The 21,290-nt window shown below is 40.7% G+C and overlaps 1 protein-coding gene across 1 annotated transcript in view; it reads left to right on the top strand.

Moving 5' to 3' along the window:
- Positions 1-3,599: 3,599 nt before the first annotated feature.
- Positions 3,600-21,290, top strand: part of acsl3a (acyl-CoA synthetase long chain family member 3a) — a 41,832-nt gene continuing 24,141 nt past the window's right edge. Inside the window, exons 1-4 of the mRNA XM_040024966.1 lie at positions 3,600-3,927; positions 10,915-11,431; positions 14,161-14,338; positions 20,958-21,067. Of these exons, the coding sequence (XP_039880900.1) occupies positions 11,057-11,431; positions 14,161-14,338; positions 20,958-21,067 (663 nt within the window). The 5' untranslated portion in view covers positions 3,600-3,927; positions 10,915-11,056. The remainder of the gene's footprint in view (positions 3,928-10,914; positions 11,432-14,160; positions 14,339-20,957; positions 21,068-21,290) is intronic.

The following is a 21,290-nucleotide window of genomic DNA, read 5'->3' on the forward strand; positions in this document are numbered from 1 at the left end:
GTGCCTGAGTGATTATTCTTTTTTTTTACTCTCACAAAACTTTATTTAGAACTTAACATGAGCCGTTATGTTCATTCTTAATATAAGGAAAACGTTTAGATATATATTTGTTCAATTTTTGCAATGCAGCATGTGAGCTCCGGGACACAGACCTACAAAAAGGTTAAGCTATTTATTTACAGCTTTTTAGCTATTTAATTTTACTTCAAACAATCGGTGACACATCGTTGCGTGCTGGAGAAATCATCATCATCATCATAACTAGAGAATGCGTTCCCTGAAGAAAATGCAGTGCGAAAGCTGATACGCGAATATTTTTTAGCTGAAATCCTGTAATTGCTAAAATATTTGGGAAACTTGTTAAATTTAACTGAAATACACCGAATCATTCACCTGAAAGCTGAAGTTCACAAAGAAAAGAAGGTTCAAGGTTGGAAAGTAGCTGAACATCTTCAAAATACATATTAGTAAGTTAAATTTATTTGCCAAAGACACTGAGGAAATTGAATTTACGCCTGACCCCTGACCCCATGGGCCCCGACATAAACCTTGGAACGCGTACTTTTATACTTCAGTTCTGTCCAAAAAGGTTTTGAAGCTTTAGAGTAGCTTTTCAGAAAATAAAAGTACAGTAATTACACTGTACAGTGTACTACAGTGTGCAAGATATTAAAACAAACAAACAAACAAACAAAACCCGAAGCTCCTTTAAGCTGAAGGTCAAAACCTTTATTTAAATATTACACAGACTGCGTGTGCTGACCGAACAGGCTTGGGCTGAAGCAATGCAGCACCTAACCTATTTTCAAGTAGGCTATCATTACTTAAAGGGGACTCAAGAAGGAAGCCCCCTGGCACCGCTCTGGTGGAGCGGACACCGCCGTTGCAGTCGACTAACCCGTTTCCCTCCATTCTGCCTCCCCAGGACTTGGAAGTGACCGGTACTGTACCCGAGAAACTGGGGCAGGAGTGCTAGAAGTGTGGGCTGCTGGGACACCTGATGCGGGAGTGCCCGCTGATGGAGGTGCGACAGGTGTTCTGTGGCGCCAGTGTTCTGGATTATCTGGCGTTGTGAATTAACTGGGGACGGTCAAACAGATGTGTGGGCCGATGGTGATTTTCCGTTGGCAGATGGGCAGATGTTTTCTTTGTTGTGGTTGTTGTTATTGTTTTGTTTGTTAGTTTTTTGTAGCGGTATAAACAATGAAAGGTAGTGGATTGGCCAATTGGTCATGGTCGACTCTGACCTGGACCAATTAAAGCCGAGGAGGTTGGCTGCACCCTCCCCCTTCCTTGTGCTACGGCTCTGAAAGCAATCTTATCACAGATAAACAGAAGAAAATGGTATTGAGGTATCCGTATTGAGGTTAAAAGGAACGCGATTAGTCCCGTACTTCAGCTAGAATGAAAATAAAAAACCCAAAGCTGGAGTTATTCTGTGTCTGCGCAGCTGCCTCTTCTTCTTCTTCTTCTTCCCCTATTCTCTCCCCCAATCATGAAACTGATCAGTGTTCAGCTGATCGGCTTTTCTGTCTCAAGTCTCTCTTGTTTGTTTATCGCCCACTTTACAATAAACAGTTTAGAATTATTATATTTCTGACTTTCTCAGGAAAAATTTCGGGACCTTGTGAATCGGAATCAAATCAATTATTGAAATCAGAGACGATACCCAGCCCTACCGTCAACAAACCAGCAAATAAACATTAAATTTAATGAGGGCAAAATGAAGCTCTCTGAAGCATTTTGAAGCTTGTGTTAAAAAACGGTTCATTACCGCAAGATAAGATTCGTGGTCTGCTCTTAAATGAACTCTCCCTGTTGTGTAAATCTCTGAAGATAATAAATAAGCCCCAGGCAATTAAATTGCACAATTTTTTTAGAAGAGCTTGATCTTTCTTAGCCCCTTGAGTTAGATGTCTTGTTAATAAAACCCCACTTTTAATGATTTTCATGATCCCCCTTATCTCCTTTATTTTTGTTCCTTGTGCTTTATTTTATTCATTTACAAACATACACCCACACACACACACAGAAATATATATGTGTGTGTGTGTGTGTGTATTTTTCATCTATTGTGGCCCAATTTCAGACAGAATTGTGAACCCCACTGTAGAGTGGGCAGTCGTAATGAAGAGGTTCATTTCATTTTGTAGATTTAAGCTGCTCTTCATATTTTTGGCCACCAGATGTCACCAGATTGCACTGTGTTGAAAAGCTTCCAGTAACTCATTTACAAGACAGCTTTGAAGATCTGCTGGCATCTTCCGAGCTACAGGGCTTATGTGAGACCCACACCCATCTAAACCAAAACTGACATGAGTGACTGATATGAGATCATTTCTGAGGACCTGAGAGTGGTGGTGGTTTAAATGTCTCCTTTTATTTTTAGATTGCAATGATGATGGAGTTCCTTAGACTTTAAAAGGAAAACAAAATCCTATCACACATCACTGCTGAAGATCTGGGGGATTTTTTGGTGGAGAAGAGCAAACAGACACTCAAAGAGCAGTAAGTTACTGTGACACCTACAGATCATCCACCTCACACCTGAAACTCTGTTTGTGATGAAGTGTAAATGCCAAGAGAAAACCTCTATTTTTTCTTTTGAAGGCTTTGGGACTTGGAGGATTTTGAGGAAAAAGAAGCCAAACCACTTCTGAAAATGGTAAGACTAGAAAATAAAAAAATAAAAAAAAACATGTTCTGGGTTTTCGTCCAAAGTTGACTGGTATTTGGAACTGTTCATTATTCATTTCACCTTGACTAAAGACCTAGTTCCATGATATTGCCTCCACCATACTTCACCAAGGGTATGGTGCTCTTCTGGTGATGTAAAGTGATTATGCAACTTATATGAACTTATATGAACGTTTATGAACTTAACTGCATAAGTTCATAAACGTATGCAGTTTATGCAGGTTTATTCTACAATGGCAGATGGCTGCATCTCCCTGAGCCTGGTTCTCCTGGAGGTTTTATCCTGCACTTAAACTTTTGATATAAAGCACCCTCAGGTGGCTGCTGTTGTGATTCGGTTCCACATGAATAGAATTGAATTGAAAAATAAAACCTGGACTTAAAACAGGTTTTAAGTCCAGTGTTGTTGTTGATGTCATGATGTTACAGTGCGCTCACACAGAGGGAGGTTTGTCATTAATAGGCTCAATAAGACTTTCATTGTTGTGATAAAAAAAGAAGATGCAGAGATTTAAAGCACACTTTAACTGAAACATTAAAAAACTTCAAATTGTTCTGATGATGCCAGGTTAAAACCTTACTGTTTAACAGTACACACTGTTAAACAGTAAGGTTACAGTAAAGGGATGAGTGTGAAGAAACAGTAAGGTCTGAAGTGTTACCCAGAGGTTGATTTTAAACCGCTGTCTGTGTGGTTTTACACATAAAAATAACTACGTTTATACGAACACTATTTTGCATGAGCTAATGATTATATACATTAAACAAACACCCAGGCAGGAATCTCCCACCACCGAGGAGCTCGACACCGCGCGTTGTCATGGCGACAAGCATCCCATCTTAAATTTGTCTATAAAGGTGAATTCGGGCTTCGCGCACTGGTTTGTGTGCGGGTGTCGTGCTCGTGACGTCTTGCTCTTTTGTGACCGTCAGTAACCCATGCGGTCATGTCGAGCCTTCCTTCCATGTCGGCCGGCCCCTAGCACGCGCCACCTCCGCGAGTCCAATCATAACTCAAAGAATGCCCACCCTCTCCCTCCCAACCCGCCATCCAAGTCGTCCTCGTACAACAACACAGCGCGCGTGTCACTTCCGGACCGGGCAGCGCACAGCATCAGCAGGCAGAGTGAGAGCCGATGGATGAACATATGAACGGAGCCGTCACAGACAGAGCCTGAGCACAGACACGCTGAAGACGTGCCAGCGATAAACTAACAGAAACATTTACCGGTAAGTTTCCTCGTCGTTTTGTGACGAGCACACAGGATGCTGTGGCACCGTCAAGCTACACTAAAAAATGAAGATCTACTCTGGAAGTAAGAAACTTTATGCGTCTAAAAACAAAAACAGGTCTAAGAGGTTTATTAAATGATGTTGAATGTCACATGTTCTAAATATTTGGGAGCTAACTTAGAGGCCTGCCAAATAAAAGAGCCAGTGACTGGGGGGATTTTATGTACTAAGTATTTTAAATAGCAGTTTTGCTATTAGCTTTCTGACTTGTTTCGTTGCAGGTAAAGATAAATAATGCCCATAATTACTGTTTTTATTGTTTTTTATTTTATTTTTCTTCTTAAATGAAATGTGGGCATTACCTCCCATGTTGTAAAGTGTTTTACTTTAGAATTTGAAACCGGAAGTGTAACTGACGGTAACTGGTTTGTGTTGAATGTTGCAGCTGGAACATCTGTGGCTCACTGCTGAGCCCACTGAACTGATAAAGTCATTGAAATTACACAACATGTTACATGTCTTTGGCCTCACTCTTAAACCTTAATAAGGAATGATTTATGCCCCTTAAAATAATTTTGTAACATTTCTTCATGAGCTAATATAGGTCAGCTTATTACAGTCTTAATTTTTTTTGACATGGAAACTTTTATAAATGTCCCTTTTCCATCTCTCCTTTGGTATTCACATTTACCCAATTACAAAAAGCAGACAAGTGGAGCACATTTTAAAAGAACATTTGTTGTACTCAAAGGCCCAGAGCGGAAAGTGTGTCAACCTCACCACAATCCTTGCTCTAACACGTACAATCCCAACCTGCTGGCTGCTTTTAGTTTCTATTTACACAGCTGACGGGAACTTGCCTGTGGTGGCAGTTATCAAATGATGCAGGTCCTTTAGAGTGCTCCTGTACCTAGAGACAGAGACGCTGTTGTCTTGCAGAGGATGGTCCGATGTGATCAGCAAACCCACAGACACACACACACAAACACACACACACACACACACACACACACACACACACACACACACACACACACACACACACACACACACACACACACACACACACTCCTTCCTGCAAGCCAAGACACTAGTCTACTTCATTGTGCTGTTATAAAACACATCTGAAGCTGGGTATGGAGGGGAAACAAGGATTTTTATTTAAATTTACTGTGATTTTTCTGCTTAACTGTGAACACCCTCTAAGCTCATATCGGAGAAAGAAATAAGTTGTTGATTGGCATGCATGCCAGTAGTTTGTGTCACCACAGAAGCAGAGTAAAGCTGCAGTCTGATCCGCATAATCCAAGCAATTGTGTTTTGTGCTTTCACTCTTGTTGAAATCACACTTCATTGGTTTTGATTGTGTCATTATTTTAAATCTGGGCCCTCAAACCAAACACAAACATACGAACGAACCTCATATCCTATTTCTTTTTACACACACACACACACACACACACACACACACACACACACACACACACACACACACACACACACACACACACACACACACAACCCCGTTCAGCTAGCTTAGTGTGGACCTTCATTGACATGATGGTTTCCCTAGCCCCTTTACCATTAAAAATGAATGCCTAACCCTAACCCTAACCCTTACCCTAACCATAACCTAATTGTAACCCTGACACTAAAACCACATTTTGAGCCTCAAAAAGGCCTTCAAATTTGTGAGCACCGGTGTGTGTGTCCTCACAAGTGACTGTTGGTTCTCACAAGTATAGTAGAATGCAGATTTCGGTCCTCACAAAGATAGCTAGACAGGAACACACACACACAGAGTGTGACCCTCTAGCCTTGAGGTGCCCCATTTCAGAGTCGATTGACCCACACAGCAAACGGCTCAAGGATTATATTTGCTAACCCTGACCCCGATTGTTTCCGTTCGGTGCATTGTTTCGCCACAATGTCCTTGTTAAAGTTTCTGCAAGGTTTCGAGGCCGCCTGCTTAGCTGAGTGGGTGTAAGCACTATGACGTGTGCACACAAAAGACCCCATTCACGCCATCTCCTGAGGAAGCAAAGATTCCCTCACGCACACACAGACGCACACACAGGCGCACACACAGGCGCACACACAGGCGCACACACACACAGGCCGGCTCACCCCACCACTACGTAGACCGTACCACTATATTACTCAATTAATCCAGTGATTAACTCAGTGAGTGGAGACTGCCTGCAAATCTCTTGCTGTTGCATAAAGCTAACTATTCAGTAACCATTAGTCTACATGTTATGTATACCCATTCTTGAATGCAGGCGATTAGAGCCAGCCTTGTTATTGGTTGCAGTTTTGCAGTTTAGACTCTTAATCCTTCTTTTTCTTTGCAAAGACATAGTGCAGCTGGTGTGTAAATCAGGCTGCATGTGGTTGTGAAAAGCCTCTTCTAAACCATCAGTAGGTCAGGATGCTGTCTTATGGTCAGCAAATGGCTATTTAGGGCAGTTAGTGATGTAGAATCAGGACCATCAATCTTTTATTTATGCTAACTTGAGTATATTTAATGTAGCCAAGTGAAATCTGACCTTCATAATATGAGTTATGAAGCCTATAAGCACATAGGTTTGGGGTGCAACTTGGTACTTTTTAAACTGCCTTATTTTTTCCAACATTTTTTAGCCTGTATGTGTCCATGAAGATATCTTACGTTCAATTTTGAGGGCTGAAAAATTGAATTACATTTTATTTATGTACCGCCAAATCACAGCAACAGTTGCCTCGACACATTTGGGCAGTGCGAAACATGCAGGTGGGCAAGTGGCTGGACCTAAACAAGTTACAGCATTTCAAAGGTCAATTTCTTAGCTACATTTTGATACAAGGCTCATCCTCATCCTTCTGTGTCAAAATAAAATTTGTATCGTCTAATGTTTGTAATGGCTTCATTTAATACGCTAAAGCTATCGTATAAAAAATTAACTGATTCTGAAGGCGTCAAGTGGAACTCACTGTTTTTTTTGGAAAGGTAGTGAAGTTATCAGGTCCTTTCTCTGCCCTTGCGCAAACTAACTAATGGTACCTGGTAACACACACAACCACTGTTAAGTTTTAAATATTGTTCAAGATGCAACAATGCTGGACATTGTGTGTTTTTTAGAATTCAAAATGGGAGTATTACTCCTCTGTAAAGGTTCGTGAGGGTCTGCAAATGCAGGATGCAGAGGGACGTTAAATCGCAAAAGATGAACCTTTAATAGCTGAGATAGACAAAGTCCAAAGGGCTTCAAAACCACAGCAGGATTCTAAAAAACAGAGAGCAAAAGAGGAACAAGTAAAGAGCAAATGGAGAACTGATAAGGAGAGAAGCAATACTGTTTAAACAGAGGTGAAAATGATCAGGCACAGGGGAATCTTATGAGCGCTACGCAGATGTCCACAAAGAAGCAAGGAAAATCTGTATAAACAAACAGAGACTTTTTTAACCCCCCCCCCCACCACCCCCCCCCCCCCCCCCAAAAAAAAACAACAACAACAAAAAAAAAACCAGGAAGTACAGTGCTGTAAAATAGTATTACCCTTTCACGATTTATTTATTTTTTTATTTTTATAATTTTCACACATACATGTTTCAGACAGTAGAAAAAAAGCAGAAATGTGAGAACAAACAACAGCTATGAAACATGCTTTCTAGGGCATAGTATGCAAACTTTCATGGTCACACTCTCACAATTTCTTTCCTCTACTGACACTGTGTGTGAGAGAGAGAGAAGGGAAGAGATAAGCCAACAAGAAAAGCTTCCCAACAAATATTTATTGCTCCTATTTTAGTGACGGAAAGATGCCAACTGACCTCAAAGTCCTGACCAAAGCCAAAGCAGCTGAACTCTGATACTAACTAGAGCTATGAAGTTTAAAAGATGTCACTGTTTGTTTAGCAGTAAGGGATCTCTAAAGACATGACGGGGTGACATTGTGTTTTCTGGAGTAAAATTCAGTATGTCTGGGTCTATCCTGCTAAACTTTCTCAATTTTTTTTTAAATCTCTCTGTTAAATGTTCTCAATTTTAAAAAAAATCCACTACAATAAAAGCACTGTATCATTAGAACTAAACTAAATTAAAACATAAATCACTGGGCCTTTAACCTATCCCATGGTATAAAATGTGTCAAACCCTCTGAATGAGTTGAAGCAAAGTGAAGGACAGAGTCACTGAGTTCAGAAGAAAAACAGATTTTAACTTTATTGCTTAATGGAAGTCAGGAGTCATTTTTAACAACTAGCAGAAGATAGTGGAAATTATTTGATATTTTACAGGAGATCTAAGCCATCTGTTCCTCGTTGACACTGAGCAGCAGTGGAAGAAGTTGTAGTCTGCCAGCACCATGCCTTCCTGAATCTTTTTCCTCTTGTTTAATAGATTGTTTAGCACAGTGCCGCTCATCCATTGTCTTTATTTCCTTGAGCTCCACTTTGAGCAAAAGAAAAATGACAAATGGGACAGTGGGGCCAACAAACGAACACTGAAGAGTGATGGGGTAAAACTTGTGTTCCACCAGGGTACAGTTTTGGTAAGCTTTAGCATCCTGTGATGAAGCAGGGCGTCCTTGCTGGGTAACGAGACACCAGGAAGAACCACAGAGCTGCAGAGAAAAGAGTCCATGTCCCACAGGGAACAGATGGTGGTCTGGGAGAGCAGTGCTGGTAAAATCTTTGATTTATTTATGAGTCTCAAAGGGACACTCGTGGGATGAGTGTGTACAGGAGGAAGGTGGGCACAGTGTGTGTGTTTTTCAGCGGGCAATTTTGTTTGAGAGGTGGGGGAACAATGTGAAGCGGCAAGATGAGCCTCTTCCTCCTATGAATAATAAATTACTGCTGCTAAAACGGACTGTTGTAGAGTGTGAATGTGCGCACATACACACACAAGCTGTTTTGACAGACGGTGTTATTTTAGCTGCACAGCTGCAAAGACGGCCGATGGCCTGAATAGAAACATCAATATACATTATGGTTATTTGTCATAGTAGTGCCCGTAAATAACACCTTAAGAACCTTATTAACCCAGAAACTAAGAGAATAACAAATAATACATAATATAGCACAGAGCTGAGTAGCGAAAACAGCTTATCAAAAAATGTTAACTAGCCTAAAACCAAAGAGGGGGCTGATTCTCTGATCGTATAGTCTATGGTTGCAGTCTATGAAAATAGCTCACTTAAACTGTTGTACTTTACTGATAGGTTTATAGTCTCCATCACTAGTTTAATGCCTTGGTAAATATAACATCATGTTCATATTGTATCAACAAGTGGTTAAGTGGTTGCCAGTAGTGATGACAGTTTTAAGATAAGCATTTTTCCAGCTCAGTCACCACACCTAACAGCCAGATTGTCATATTATCCGGCTGTTGGGTGTGGGTATCCTAGTAATCCACAGTAATCGTGATCTGGTGTCTGTGGTGTCTCAGAGTCAATGGGACATTCTTCTACAGCTTGGCATGACATTTAATTTACTTGAATCACTGTAATTATTAATAGAGATGAAGACATTTTAACTGTTTGGTTATACTGGGAACTAGTTTTATTTACCAGTCCTGTTTTCTCACCCCAAATTTGAAATCATTGTTTCTCTTGACAAAAGAAACTGTTTAACGTGACTCATCCTCAACATTCTGTACTAAAATCAGTCAGTGCACTCCTAATGCTGTGCCTCTTTGATGGCAAATTTACATTTAGTTTTCTGTATATAGAGTCATGGTAAACATTAAAGTAAGCTCTCTTTAAATTCTGAGGCTTTGTGTATCAGGACATGAAAAAAAAAATCTGGTCTTAAACTCAGATGAATGAAAACACGTCCTCATTTCTTCTACAACTACATGCTTCAGATAATTTAAAAAATCCCATTGATGGGATAGTGTAAGATTTCAGTCAACGTAGGCTTTTTAAATTGCAAAATAATCTCAACTCAAAATTCACTTAATGTTTTGCTTTTTCCTTCATGGTGTGAAATAAACATTCATGCTGAGCCTATTATTTTTTAGATCATTGACCAGGTTCTGTATCTATCTTGAAAATTAGATATCGGCACTTTACACTGTACCTAACTGGTACCTCTTGGTAAGGCGCTTTTATATTGACATGATAATGTTGCCTAATTGCCTTCATGGGTTATAGGGAACTACACTTACCAGGAAGTCTGTAAGATAACCTTAACGCTAATCTCTGTTCAGGACTCTGGATAGCTCCCAAACTCATCTTCTGTAGGTTACAGTCTCCGTCACCAAGTGCATACCTGTTCTGTGTGTGTCTGAAGAAGCTAGGGATGAGGTGAAATTTCAAAGCTACGCACACACAATACAGCCACCTTTTACCCAGTGAAGTAGATGTGAGGTAGTCCCTCTGCGCAAACCTCATCACATTCTCTCTAAATTTTACATCATGGAGTTTAACGGGTGGATTCTTGAGCTATAGCTTGTTCCCTGTTCTTATCTGCTCCTGACTTGGCTATCTCCTTCTGTCGAGTTGCTTGAATCCTGTCACACAGCCCACATGTAGACTTTCAGAAACCTCACAGTTAGTGTAGTTTATGTCTGTTATAGCTGACCTTTTTACTTTTTTCACTTCTTCCTACGTGTCCCCATCCTTTTTGATTTGTTTCTCCTTACATTTCCTCTCTGGTCTCCTTCCTCACCCCTTCATCTGTCTGTGTTGTTTTGCTGTCTTCGACACTAACAGTGACTGACATTGACTGATGTGCTCTCTTCTTTGCCGTGAGTGCACCGGACACAGGAGTTGCAGGGTGGGGAAGGAACATTTGAGTAAGAGAGTCGGTGTGTAACACCATCTCTTGCCAATAACATAATAACAAGCTTCTGCTTTACTATCAGCGAGAACATGTGATGCTTTGTTTCAGTTTCAGAATGAATCTCTTGGAAAACCACAGGAGTGTTGTAGACACAAGCATAATTTTGAAACTAGTTTAAAAATTTCTTCTAATGCCATGTTGTGGATATTTTTTAGGAGTATTGCAGAGCTGTGGGCATTGCATTAGCAGAAAGGGAGAATTGAGAAGGCAACAGAAGAAACAAGGGAGCAACTGAACCAGCACGAGCAGGCACTTCTTCCCCGCTCTCTTCTCTCTGCTTGTCACAGCTTTGCCAAGATGAAGCTGAAAGAGGACCTGAACCCCATGCTGCTGCTCCTCTTCCACCTCATGGTGTGGATCTACACCGTCATCACCTTTCTGCCTTCCTACCTCCTTAGCTGGGTGTCCAGACCTGACGGGAATTTCTACGGCTCAGAGGAGGAGAGAGCCAAGAGAGCCAAAGCTCGTTCGGTCCTGGGACAACCAGAGGGACCATACCGAGCAGTGAGCTCCATGAAGAAGCTGGTCACATCTCTACATCCGGGAGTGGACACACTGGATAAGATGTTCGAGTACGCAGCCATGAGGTTCCCCCACAGAGACTGCCTTGGGACAAGAGAGGTGATTAGCGAGGAAGATGAGCGACAAAGCAACGGGAAGGTGTTCAAGAAGGTAAAAAATGATACGGAAGTGAGGAAGTAAATGTTGTAGTAGCAGTGTAGCTAAAAAGGGGCTATCCAACATTTTATTACAGGTACTTAAAGGACTACACACTTTTATCTGTCCCTTAAGTATGCAGCTGCAAACAGCATTTAAATTTAAGAAGTATGTCTGCTTACAAATGGGGTAATAGAAATAGCATAAGAAGGTGCACAGAGAGTGATATTAGAAGTGGGACTGAAACTGAAAGACTCACTATGCAGTTGCAAGGTGTGGGGTTGGAAGTTGCATCTAGAGCCGGGAGAACGGTGGAAAAAGGAAGGATTGCATTCGTTGAATCATACAAAGCTGCTCTAGAGTGCAAGAATAAAAATATTGATTTTGAAATAAGTAAAATGGGTACAATTTCAGGATTTGTCAGGAAATATCTTATGAAAGGTACCGTATATATAAAACACAAGTTTTATTTATATCCAACGGATGAATATTTACCATTTTTATTAATTTCTTTCCCATGTGGGATAACATAGAAGATACTAAATTGCAACCCATAAACACCTTTGTGTGTAGCTCCATGTAGGAAAATTGCATCGACAGTGGTTCAGTTATAATTCATATTTTCATAATGACTGTGGTATGGATCTGTGAACTGCATTAACACCCAGCGTGCAAACCTCATTTAAAGCTTGTTTAAACAAGCTTTGCCTCATTTCTTTATCTAGTGTGAGTTATGTTAGCAACGTGCTTGTTAAAGCATAGCATTGAAATACATGGCACCTTTTCTTTAAATCTAACAGGCCCAGCTCTCAGCCCCCAACCTCACATTTAAAAAAAACATCTTTTATGTATTTAGGATGAATACCTGAAAACTAGCTACGCAGTGTAGCTTTTAATAAAAGTTACTCACTCTAGACTAAAAAGAGCTTTTGCTGTGAACTATTTTCATCTGCAGATTACTCTTTATTATTGAAGGATCCTGTTATTCAAGTGCAACGCTGTGCAACACTGTGGCTCAGTCGTGTATTTTAGAGAGTTATTACTCAATGTGTGGATTTCTATGGTGTGATATGAAAACATCATATCCATTGGATAATAAGCAAGAGATTGCATAGCCATGTTGGACAGGGTGTCAGTCAGTGTAAGGAAGCCTCTGATAGGGACTGGGCAAAGAGCAGAAGGATTCTGAGATGTCAATCAATAGGCAAGCTGTCAAGCTTACAGCTTTCAGAAACTAATGAAGAAAAGAGGAGGCTAGACATTTTTCATATTCTAAAAAATAAAGTTTGTAAAATTCCAAATGTCTTCAAAATGTTCCTCTGTGACTTCTCTTGGCCTGCTGTCTAGACAAACTTCTTGTTAATGTTTAAAATGTTCAAAATCCACTTCCAGATGCTGCTACTCTTTCAGCTGACAGCTTGTCTACTAGACCACTTATTTCCTTCCATCCATCCATTCTCTTCCGCTTATCCTTTTCAGGGTCGCGGGGGGCGCTGGAGCCTATCCCAGCTGTCATAGGGCGAGAGGCAGGGTACGCCCTGGACAGGTCGCCAGTCTGTCACAGGGCCAACACACAGGGACAGACAACCATTCGCATTCACATTCATTCACACCTAGTGGCAATTTGGATTATCCAATTAACCTATCCCCACAAGCTGCATGTCTTTGGACGGTGGGAGGAAGCCGGAGTACCCGGAGGGAACCCACGCAAACACGGGGAGAGCATGCAAACTCCACACAGAAAGACCCCGGCCTGATGGTGGAATTGAACTCAGGGCCTTCTTGCTGTGCGGCAACAGTGCTAACCACCGTGCCACCGTACTGCACTTATTTCCTTCAACCTTGCAAATGTTAGGACAGAGGGTAGAGTATGAATACGAAGTAGCAAAATCAAAACAGTAAAAAAAAAGTATTTGTTATTAATCCAGAATTAGTGTAAATTGGAGCAGAAAGAAAGGAAGAAGACTTCTGCTTTCAAGATTTTTGGCTATATGTTTTCTTCTCCAGTGTGCCTACACAGTTAGGTGTTTATGTTACTTGTGAATTACCTCATTAAACCCAGTGGCCTGATCCCTGTAATCCATTGAATCTCCACTGTTGAAACACTTATTGCTGCAATAGTGCATAATTAGGCTGTTTAGCTAGCTATTGTTCCCAACCAGTGGAAAACAGCACCGTGTAGTCACTGTGGCTCTGTGTCCTTCTGCGTGTTTATGTGCACTGACATTTCTTAACCATTAGGAGCCGGTATAAGCTCACTAATACATGTGCAGGCAGCTCTCTGAACATAATGAGTGGTGAAGAGAATATCCAGAAGCCTATGCTTATCTTTCTCTCGTGCAGCTGATGACCGTGACATGCAGCAGCATGAGAATGACAGCAAGAGGAAGTACTTCTGTTTGGCAACAGTGGACAGTTGCTCCCTTTCCTGTGACTTCTTAATAAGGAACAGGCCAAGCATGCGACTGTGGGATGGGACACAGGAGCAGGGCTTTGCAACAGTTCAGTGGCTTTTTTAAGGAGATAATAGATTTGCATCATTCCATCTTTCAGTTTCTTACCATTCATCTTTTTCCTTGCTCTGTTCCTTTAATAAAACCCTGTATATTTGACAAAATGAATGAATAAAACCCATTAACACTTATACTTTGTCTTCATTGAGACTGGAAACAGTTTTCTCTTACTTGACAGCAAGATATTTATGCGTCTTTCTCCGGCCTCCCCTCTTTCCAACACCCCTGCAGGTAATTCTGGGCGAGTACCGCTGGCTCTCCTACAAGGACACCCTCACTGCAGCCTCCCATCTGGGCAGCGGTCTGGCGGCGTTGGGGCAGCGGCCTAAAACCAACATCGCTATCTTCTGTGAGACACGAGCAGAGTGGATAATAGCTGCCCAGGCTTGTTTCACATACAACTTCCCATGTAAGTCCAGGTTTCTCTGAGGACTTAAACATGCATACATAATGCTAACACAAGGACAGAAACATCGATCTCTCTATACTACTATGCATCTTTTTGTTTCATATGGACTTTCCATTTGCCCTCCTTTACACTACAGTGGTCCCTCCTTTATCACGGGTGTTACGTTCTAAAAAATAACCCGCAATAGGTGAAATCCACGAAGTAGCGAACTTTATTTTTTACAATTATTATAGATGTTGTAAGGCTGTGAAATCCCTCACTACACACTTTATATACTTTTCTCAGACAGGCATCGACATTTTCCACACGTTTCTCTCTTGTTTAAACACTCTCAAAGTTCTCTCAAAGAAAAATACATCCAGTATTATAGAATGAAACCAAAGATCACACTCTGTTTTCAGGCCCAGACCCTGGGAATAGAGCAGCTGCGTGAGAATACAACATTAATGAATCAATGGTACGGAAGTAGAGGAAGCAAGAAGAATGAGTTGAGTAAAGTTTGACTTATCCGACTGTTTGGTTTCGCTTAATGCGCCTTATAATCCTTTGATGTCAACACTGTTGTTTTTGTTTTCTTCTGCTAGCGAAGATTTAAATTTGACAAGCTGGATGCATTCTGTACTGTACAGGAGACACGGCACGAGACTGAATGAAAATGGTCTACAGCCGATCAGGACGCAGAACACAATGCGCTGTAAAAAAACCAAAAAAAAACAAACCATGCAAAATTGCACAAAAAAAAATCAGCGAAACAGCGAGGCTGCGAAAAGTGAACCACGATGTAGCGAGGGACCACTGTATACAGATGTGTAATGGAGAGGAGTGTGTGTCTGTGTGTGTTATTTTGGGTCCTGTTGCCAGTGCAGCCCGAGCTGCTGTCAGGTACTGTTAGTTTTTCTTGGTGTTACTTGTGACAAATGCTAACTGACATTCAGCCTACAATCCACCCTTATAGCAGTATGTCCAGAGCTGAAGTTAAGGCCTCCTCAGTTCAGTGTTACTTCAGAAGTAGGCGAGCCCAGATGTGGGCCACAGGAGGCATCAGCTTAAAATTACAAACCCAGTCAGGTACATAAAAACACAGGGAAGAGGTTATAGGTGAGAATCACCAGACACCGAATGATACAATATTATCACAATACTTAACTCTCGATATGCTGAGTATTTCAGTAATATATATTGTGATTAATCATGTTTTCTCACTTCAGTTATTTTTTTGCTGAAAAATAAGACATTCAAGCATACCAACACTGTCACTAAAACTGCAATACATGTTCCCATAAAATGGAACCCATCTGATAACGGTCTGATATTACTCACATATCTGTCTGCAATTGTATGGGGTCAATTTATGACAATTATATCCTATTTATTTCTGATAATACAACAATTAACTGCAATAAAGCATCAAAAATCACATACCCGTTGCTCTCTACATAGACAGAAATTTGCATTTAATATTTACATTTGCACTCTGAAACATTTGTATTCTACAGAAACATAACAACCAGCACTTGAGTTGTGCTCGGGTGCAATCACATTGTGATCATAAGTGGCCATGAGTGTGCAACAGCCTCAACTCTGGGCAACCATTTAACCATCACAAGCCATAATTAGTCACAGAATGTGGAAAAAAAAGCAGCCACCAGTTTGTTTTTTTGGAGATGAAAGGCGGTTGCTGTCCTATTTTACTTGTGTGACTGAGCTCTTAGGAGGAAGATTTGTTTCCAGTGTTTCCAGTGTTGAGGTTTCAAGTTTTCTTAGATGATGTTATCTCAGGAGTGTGGTGAAGGGGATGAGCTCTCTCAATCGTAGTATTTTTTTTAGAGTAGTTGAACTTTTTTTTTTTTTTAAATATTGATATTCGGTGTCCCTGTATGGATACAATATTGCCAAACAAAATATTGCAGTGCTCTGCTGTATGGATTTTTTTCCATTACCCCTACTGTTTTTTTTTTTAAATCCAGGAACAAAAGAAAGAAGCAATAAATAAAGTAGGCTCAATAGAATGGTATGAAAGCAATAAACAGACTCGTGACGTGGGAAACTGCTGGACCACATTCACATGATGGACTGATTGGCTCATAATAGACATCCCAGCATCAATAAACATGCACCAGAGGCACTCAGACACAAATTGTAACACATCCTGGATAATTTTATTAGGGAACTAAAATGTTTTATTTTAGATAATATACCAACCTTGTTCCCACAACAATTCCAACTATACTTATAAATTGACTTGTAGTTATATTGCTTTTCTACTACAAGCTTCATTCACACATGCAGCACTTTTATTTTATGCCTTTAGATGCTTTGTTATCATCATTATCATTATCAAATTTTGGCCCATAGACTGGATGAGCCAGGAATCGAACCCTTAAACCTTTCATTTAGTATCTGACCCACTCTACACTTGTAAGCCACAGGTACCTGCCGTGTAACTTTGTCATTCCCCAAGTAAAAGGTGTTTGATGTATTCACAGGTGTTACAGTAAAAAGTCCTAATGAAGAGTATCTTTTGAAAGTTAAGAGTGCCTACAGTAAAACAGGCTGACAAATGGATCTGCTTTTTTCACGGACATACAGATAATTTGTACATTATCATGTGCTTTCAGTTTTGGCTATATGGTTTGTATTCTCTGTATTCTCTTCCTTTTGGTCTTTCCCTCTGAGTAGCTCTAAATAAGTCTGGATGTGGCAGATTTATAGCCATTTTTGTGTGTGTGCATGTGTGTGTGTGTTTGAAAATGTGTTTGTGTGTGTTTGCATGTTAGTGGTTTCATGTTAGCGGACAACTTGTAACATGGAGGGCCCAGCTGAGACAGAAGAAGGTCAATTTGTCCCTTCTGCTTCGGCGTTATATAAGTGTCCCATTTCTCCTCCTTTGGTGCTTTCTCTTTTCCCCATCCGTTTTTCCCGAGTTCTTGTTAGGAAAAGATGCTCAAACGCTGACAAGAGTACATTTTTGAAAAAAAAAAATTATACACTAATGGTGTTTGTACTTGTACGGCACTCATACACTTAGCAAAAACGTGTCTTGTGTAATGGAAAGTGGTTCGTTCGGTGTAGTTTTTCATTTCTTCCACTGAATGAATCATTCAGTGTTAGGCAAAGCTGATTTAGCTTCTTAATGTGTGTTTCTGGGGACGTCAAGAATCACGACAATAAAAGCCAGCGAGGATTACTTGGAAGAAAGAAAAGCAAAGCAAAGATCTTCTCTCGCTCTGAATAAAAACGTTAATAATCAGAGAGAGCAAAGCAGCTGTGGGCTTCAGCATGATTTACTCTTTAATATGTTCCATAGCAAAGACTGCAGCACCTTTTATTCATCACAAGCTTCAACGGCAGTTCGTTAAATCTTTTTGATTACCCATAAAGGACCCTTTTGTTCGGGCTATCCACTTTAATTTAAGCTCCATTAAACTGTCATTCTCATAAAAGACACAGCCATCCAAGCCAAGAAAGCATCTTTATATTTCATCTTCCTCTGATGCAAACACAAACAGTGGGAGAGTGGAAAAGCCAGGGGCAGTGGACAGCACACAGAGGCCTTAAAGGTTGGAAAGAGCAGCAGAGGAAGAAACAGAGGGGAGGAAGGAGAAGAAGACAAGTGAGGGCCAATGGCGTCAGAAGAGGGGTGAGAGAGTCTACGTGAGCATCTGATGTTGACAGAGGCATCAAGGAGTCAGCCAAAGGCCCCCAGTGAACTCACATACTTAGTGTGTGTGTATGTTTTCATTGTACTTCATATTCACTGTACATTGGCTCAGAAGGCCAACTTTTGTGAGCTGTCTACTCTACCGTATATAAGTTACATAAAAGGTGTATCACAAGCATCAGCTGCACAGCACAGCAGAGCTCCCCCTCGCAGAGTCAAGGATAGGCTTCTCTTTCAAGATGTCATTTGTTGTATCAAACTAAAAAAAAAAGAGTCCAGACTCCACTTTGTTGCTACTTAGTGGAATCTGGATGTTTGCTAAGCTTCCTGTACTAACATCTAGTGTGTGACAGTGTGTGTATGTGTTAAGCTTGGGCCACATTGAATGTTTAGATCTCACGGCTGGAGGTGTCATGGCTCTCCCTCTCACACACACGGTCACCCGCACACAGCAGCAGCGCAGGAAGTGTTGGAGCTCCATGACGCAAGATTTTGATGTCACAAATCCCTGTCCCATAAACCCCTGTGTCTGTGTCAGAGCCGGGACGCAGGGTTGCAGACTATGTTATTCTGTGCTAGCCTGCTTCTGTTGCTGTCAGTTTATCTACTGTTGTTTCCTCTTGTTACTTTTTTCTCCTTCTTTCCTTCCTCTGTTTTTTTTGTCTCCTGCTCTCATCTTTTAAAACAAACACATTCTTCAGCTGAGCGCTAATTATATTATGTTTTTTTCAGTTTTTCTGTGTAAATGTGCATCCTGTCTAATGTGAAGAAGAAATAATTGCAGTTTTTATAAAATGTATTAAGTTTCAGGGAATCATTCACAACAAGGACATGCAGCAAAAGCTTTTTTTAAATCATAAGAATGAAGAAGAGGCAAACAATTAAGTCAATCACAGTTATGTTAGTACCGTTAAGTACTTCAGTGAGACACCAGGCTGAATAATAATCGCAAGCTGGACATGAAGCAAAATCAGTACTGTTATTGTTTTTATTTAACAACTTGAAGGGGGGAAGGGGGGGGGGGGGGTCCATGCAGGAAGAGACTAGAAGCAAACAGAGAACAAATTCTGCAACATGTGGTGTCAACAGGTGAAATAACCATTAGTGACACAATGCGAGCAAGTCCCACAATAACTTTGAGTCAAGCAATTGAATTTATTTAGAATTAAATCACAACAGCACTCACCTTAATAACATAAGGAAAAGACTATAACATTAAAGAACTTGCCAATAGTCATGAGCAAGCACTAGGTGATAGCAAGAAACCTCTAAGAGGTCCAAGCTCAGGGAGGGGCAGCCATCTGCTGTCACGAGATGGGGGTGAGGGGAAAGAGAAGGGGAAATTGAAGTGATATAATTGAAGTGACTAATAATGAAAGCATAGGATACCAATGAATTTGGAATATCTGCTTATGCATGCAGCGGTTTATATATTTAGCTAAGTAAAAGAAAAACAATTGTAGGAATCATATGGATAGTGAAGTGAGGTTTTATTGTCTGTATTTTAGTTGTGGAGGATTAAAATGTCTTTTAATGGGCCTGTGGTCCTGTTTTCTAAAAATGCACAGTATTCCTCGTTGGGTACAGGTAAATGTTTATGGTCTTAAATTTGCTCTAAAAATTGACAGAGTGGAAAAAATGCAAAGGAAGAAAGAGACCATACATATGGTGAACATTTGGTATGGTGTGAACATATAACACACACAGCCAATCAAACATGCATAAGAAGATTGAAGGGAATTGTCCAAATTTAAATAAGTGTTTTTTAATGTTGTGATTTTTAACCCCTTTTGATTATACTTCTCTAGGGAAACCATGTTTTTTTGCCCCAAGTAGAGAAGAGAAAACCTTTATTTTAACTTTCTTCTGCTGAGAAGTTTTGTAAAAGCACATAAACATAATTCACTTAAAAACTTTATGATCTGCGTTTGGGAATTTAAACTACATACTCAGTTGTGCTTATGATCTAGGGATATTTTTGTCATGTTTTGAGTCCCTTTGATCCTTTTTATTCCCTTCAAGGCAAATCATAATGCTGAAACATCCAGTGATATTTTAGAAAATCAAAAGCTTCTAAATTTGTGGCACTAAATCGGGCCGTTTCCTGTTTAAAAATGACATGACCCGTCATGCACATGCAGATAGCACAAAGAACGTGAAGAATGTCTGTACAGAGTCAACATAGTCGACCCCATACAAACACCTCTGGTTCCAAAATGCAGTTTTATAAAGATGTTAAACAAGCACATATAGGTGCATCATTTGGGTGTTCAGAGTTTGACCAGTCTTCAGATCAAGTCTTCCCAAAGAAGCACAATGTTGTGTAACCAAAGTAGATCATATCCATAACATATGAGCCATGAGGCAAGAGTCAATATCTGGTTTTAAAGGACGGCTTGAAACGCTAACCCTGGTTTGCTGAGTGCATGCATTCATGCAACCACACAGTGCTTCATTAGACATATGCACTTAGTCAAAACAGTAAACCCTCTCTAACATCAGTACTTGTTTATATCCCCCAAAGAGTACTTATCATGCAACGAGAGCCGTTTGGCTTGGAAGCTTTAGCAGCAGCCTCTGGAGGTGCCTGAAGAGCTCATCTGAGTGAGAGGGGCCTAAATCAGGGACACTGAGGATTGTAGACAGTCAGCACGTACATGGTCCATCTTCACATGTCTGCGCGGTCACTGTGTTCACACACAGACAGGCTTGTCTTGAATTAACGCAGTTTAGATAAACAGCTGATCCTGCCTCTTGCACATCACATTAAGTCCACCTTTGCCTCACGCTTCATAGTGGCAGATGAGTACATTTGGATGTGGGTCCTGTACGTCCTCTGTGTATGCATGTATATATTTTGTTGGACTACGATGTGGAAAGCAAATTTGCCTGTGGGGCCATTAATGTTTTAGTCTATTATACTCTAATGCGCCTTTTCTGTGTCCCTGTGGGTTGCAGTGGTCACCATTTACTCCACATTGGGAGGTCCCGCCATTGCCCACGGGCTGAATGAGACTCAGGTGACCCACATCATCACCAGCAGGGAGCTTCTGGAGACCAGACTCAAGGTTAGAATACACAGAGTAAATTCTCTCTGCAAATCTTTTTTCACAGGAAATTTATTTTTCATCACAAAGTATAAGAAACTACTAGACAAAGCCGTATAAAGCAGCGAACATTACAGTGACAAACATCATTGTGTGGACAAATATCTCATATATCTGATCTTCTGAGGAAACGTCGGAGCCAAAGAGCCAAAGAACACAATGTTCAGCGCTGACAGAACAGAGA

Source organism: Simochromis diagramma, unplaced genomic scaffold (assembly GCF_900408965.1).
Source record: "Simochromis diagramma unplaced genomic scaffold, fSimDia1.1 OVJJ01000348.1, whole genome shotgun sequence".
NCBI lineage: Eukaryota > Metazoa > Chordata > Actinopteri > Cichliformes > Cichlidae > Simochromis > Simochromis diagramma.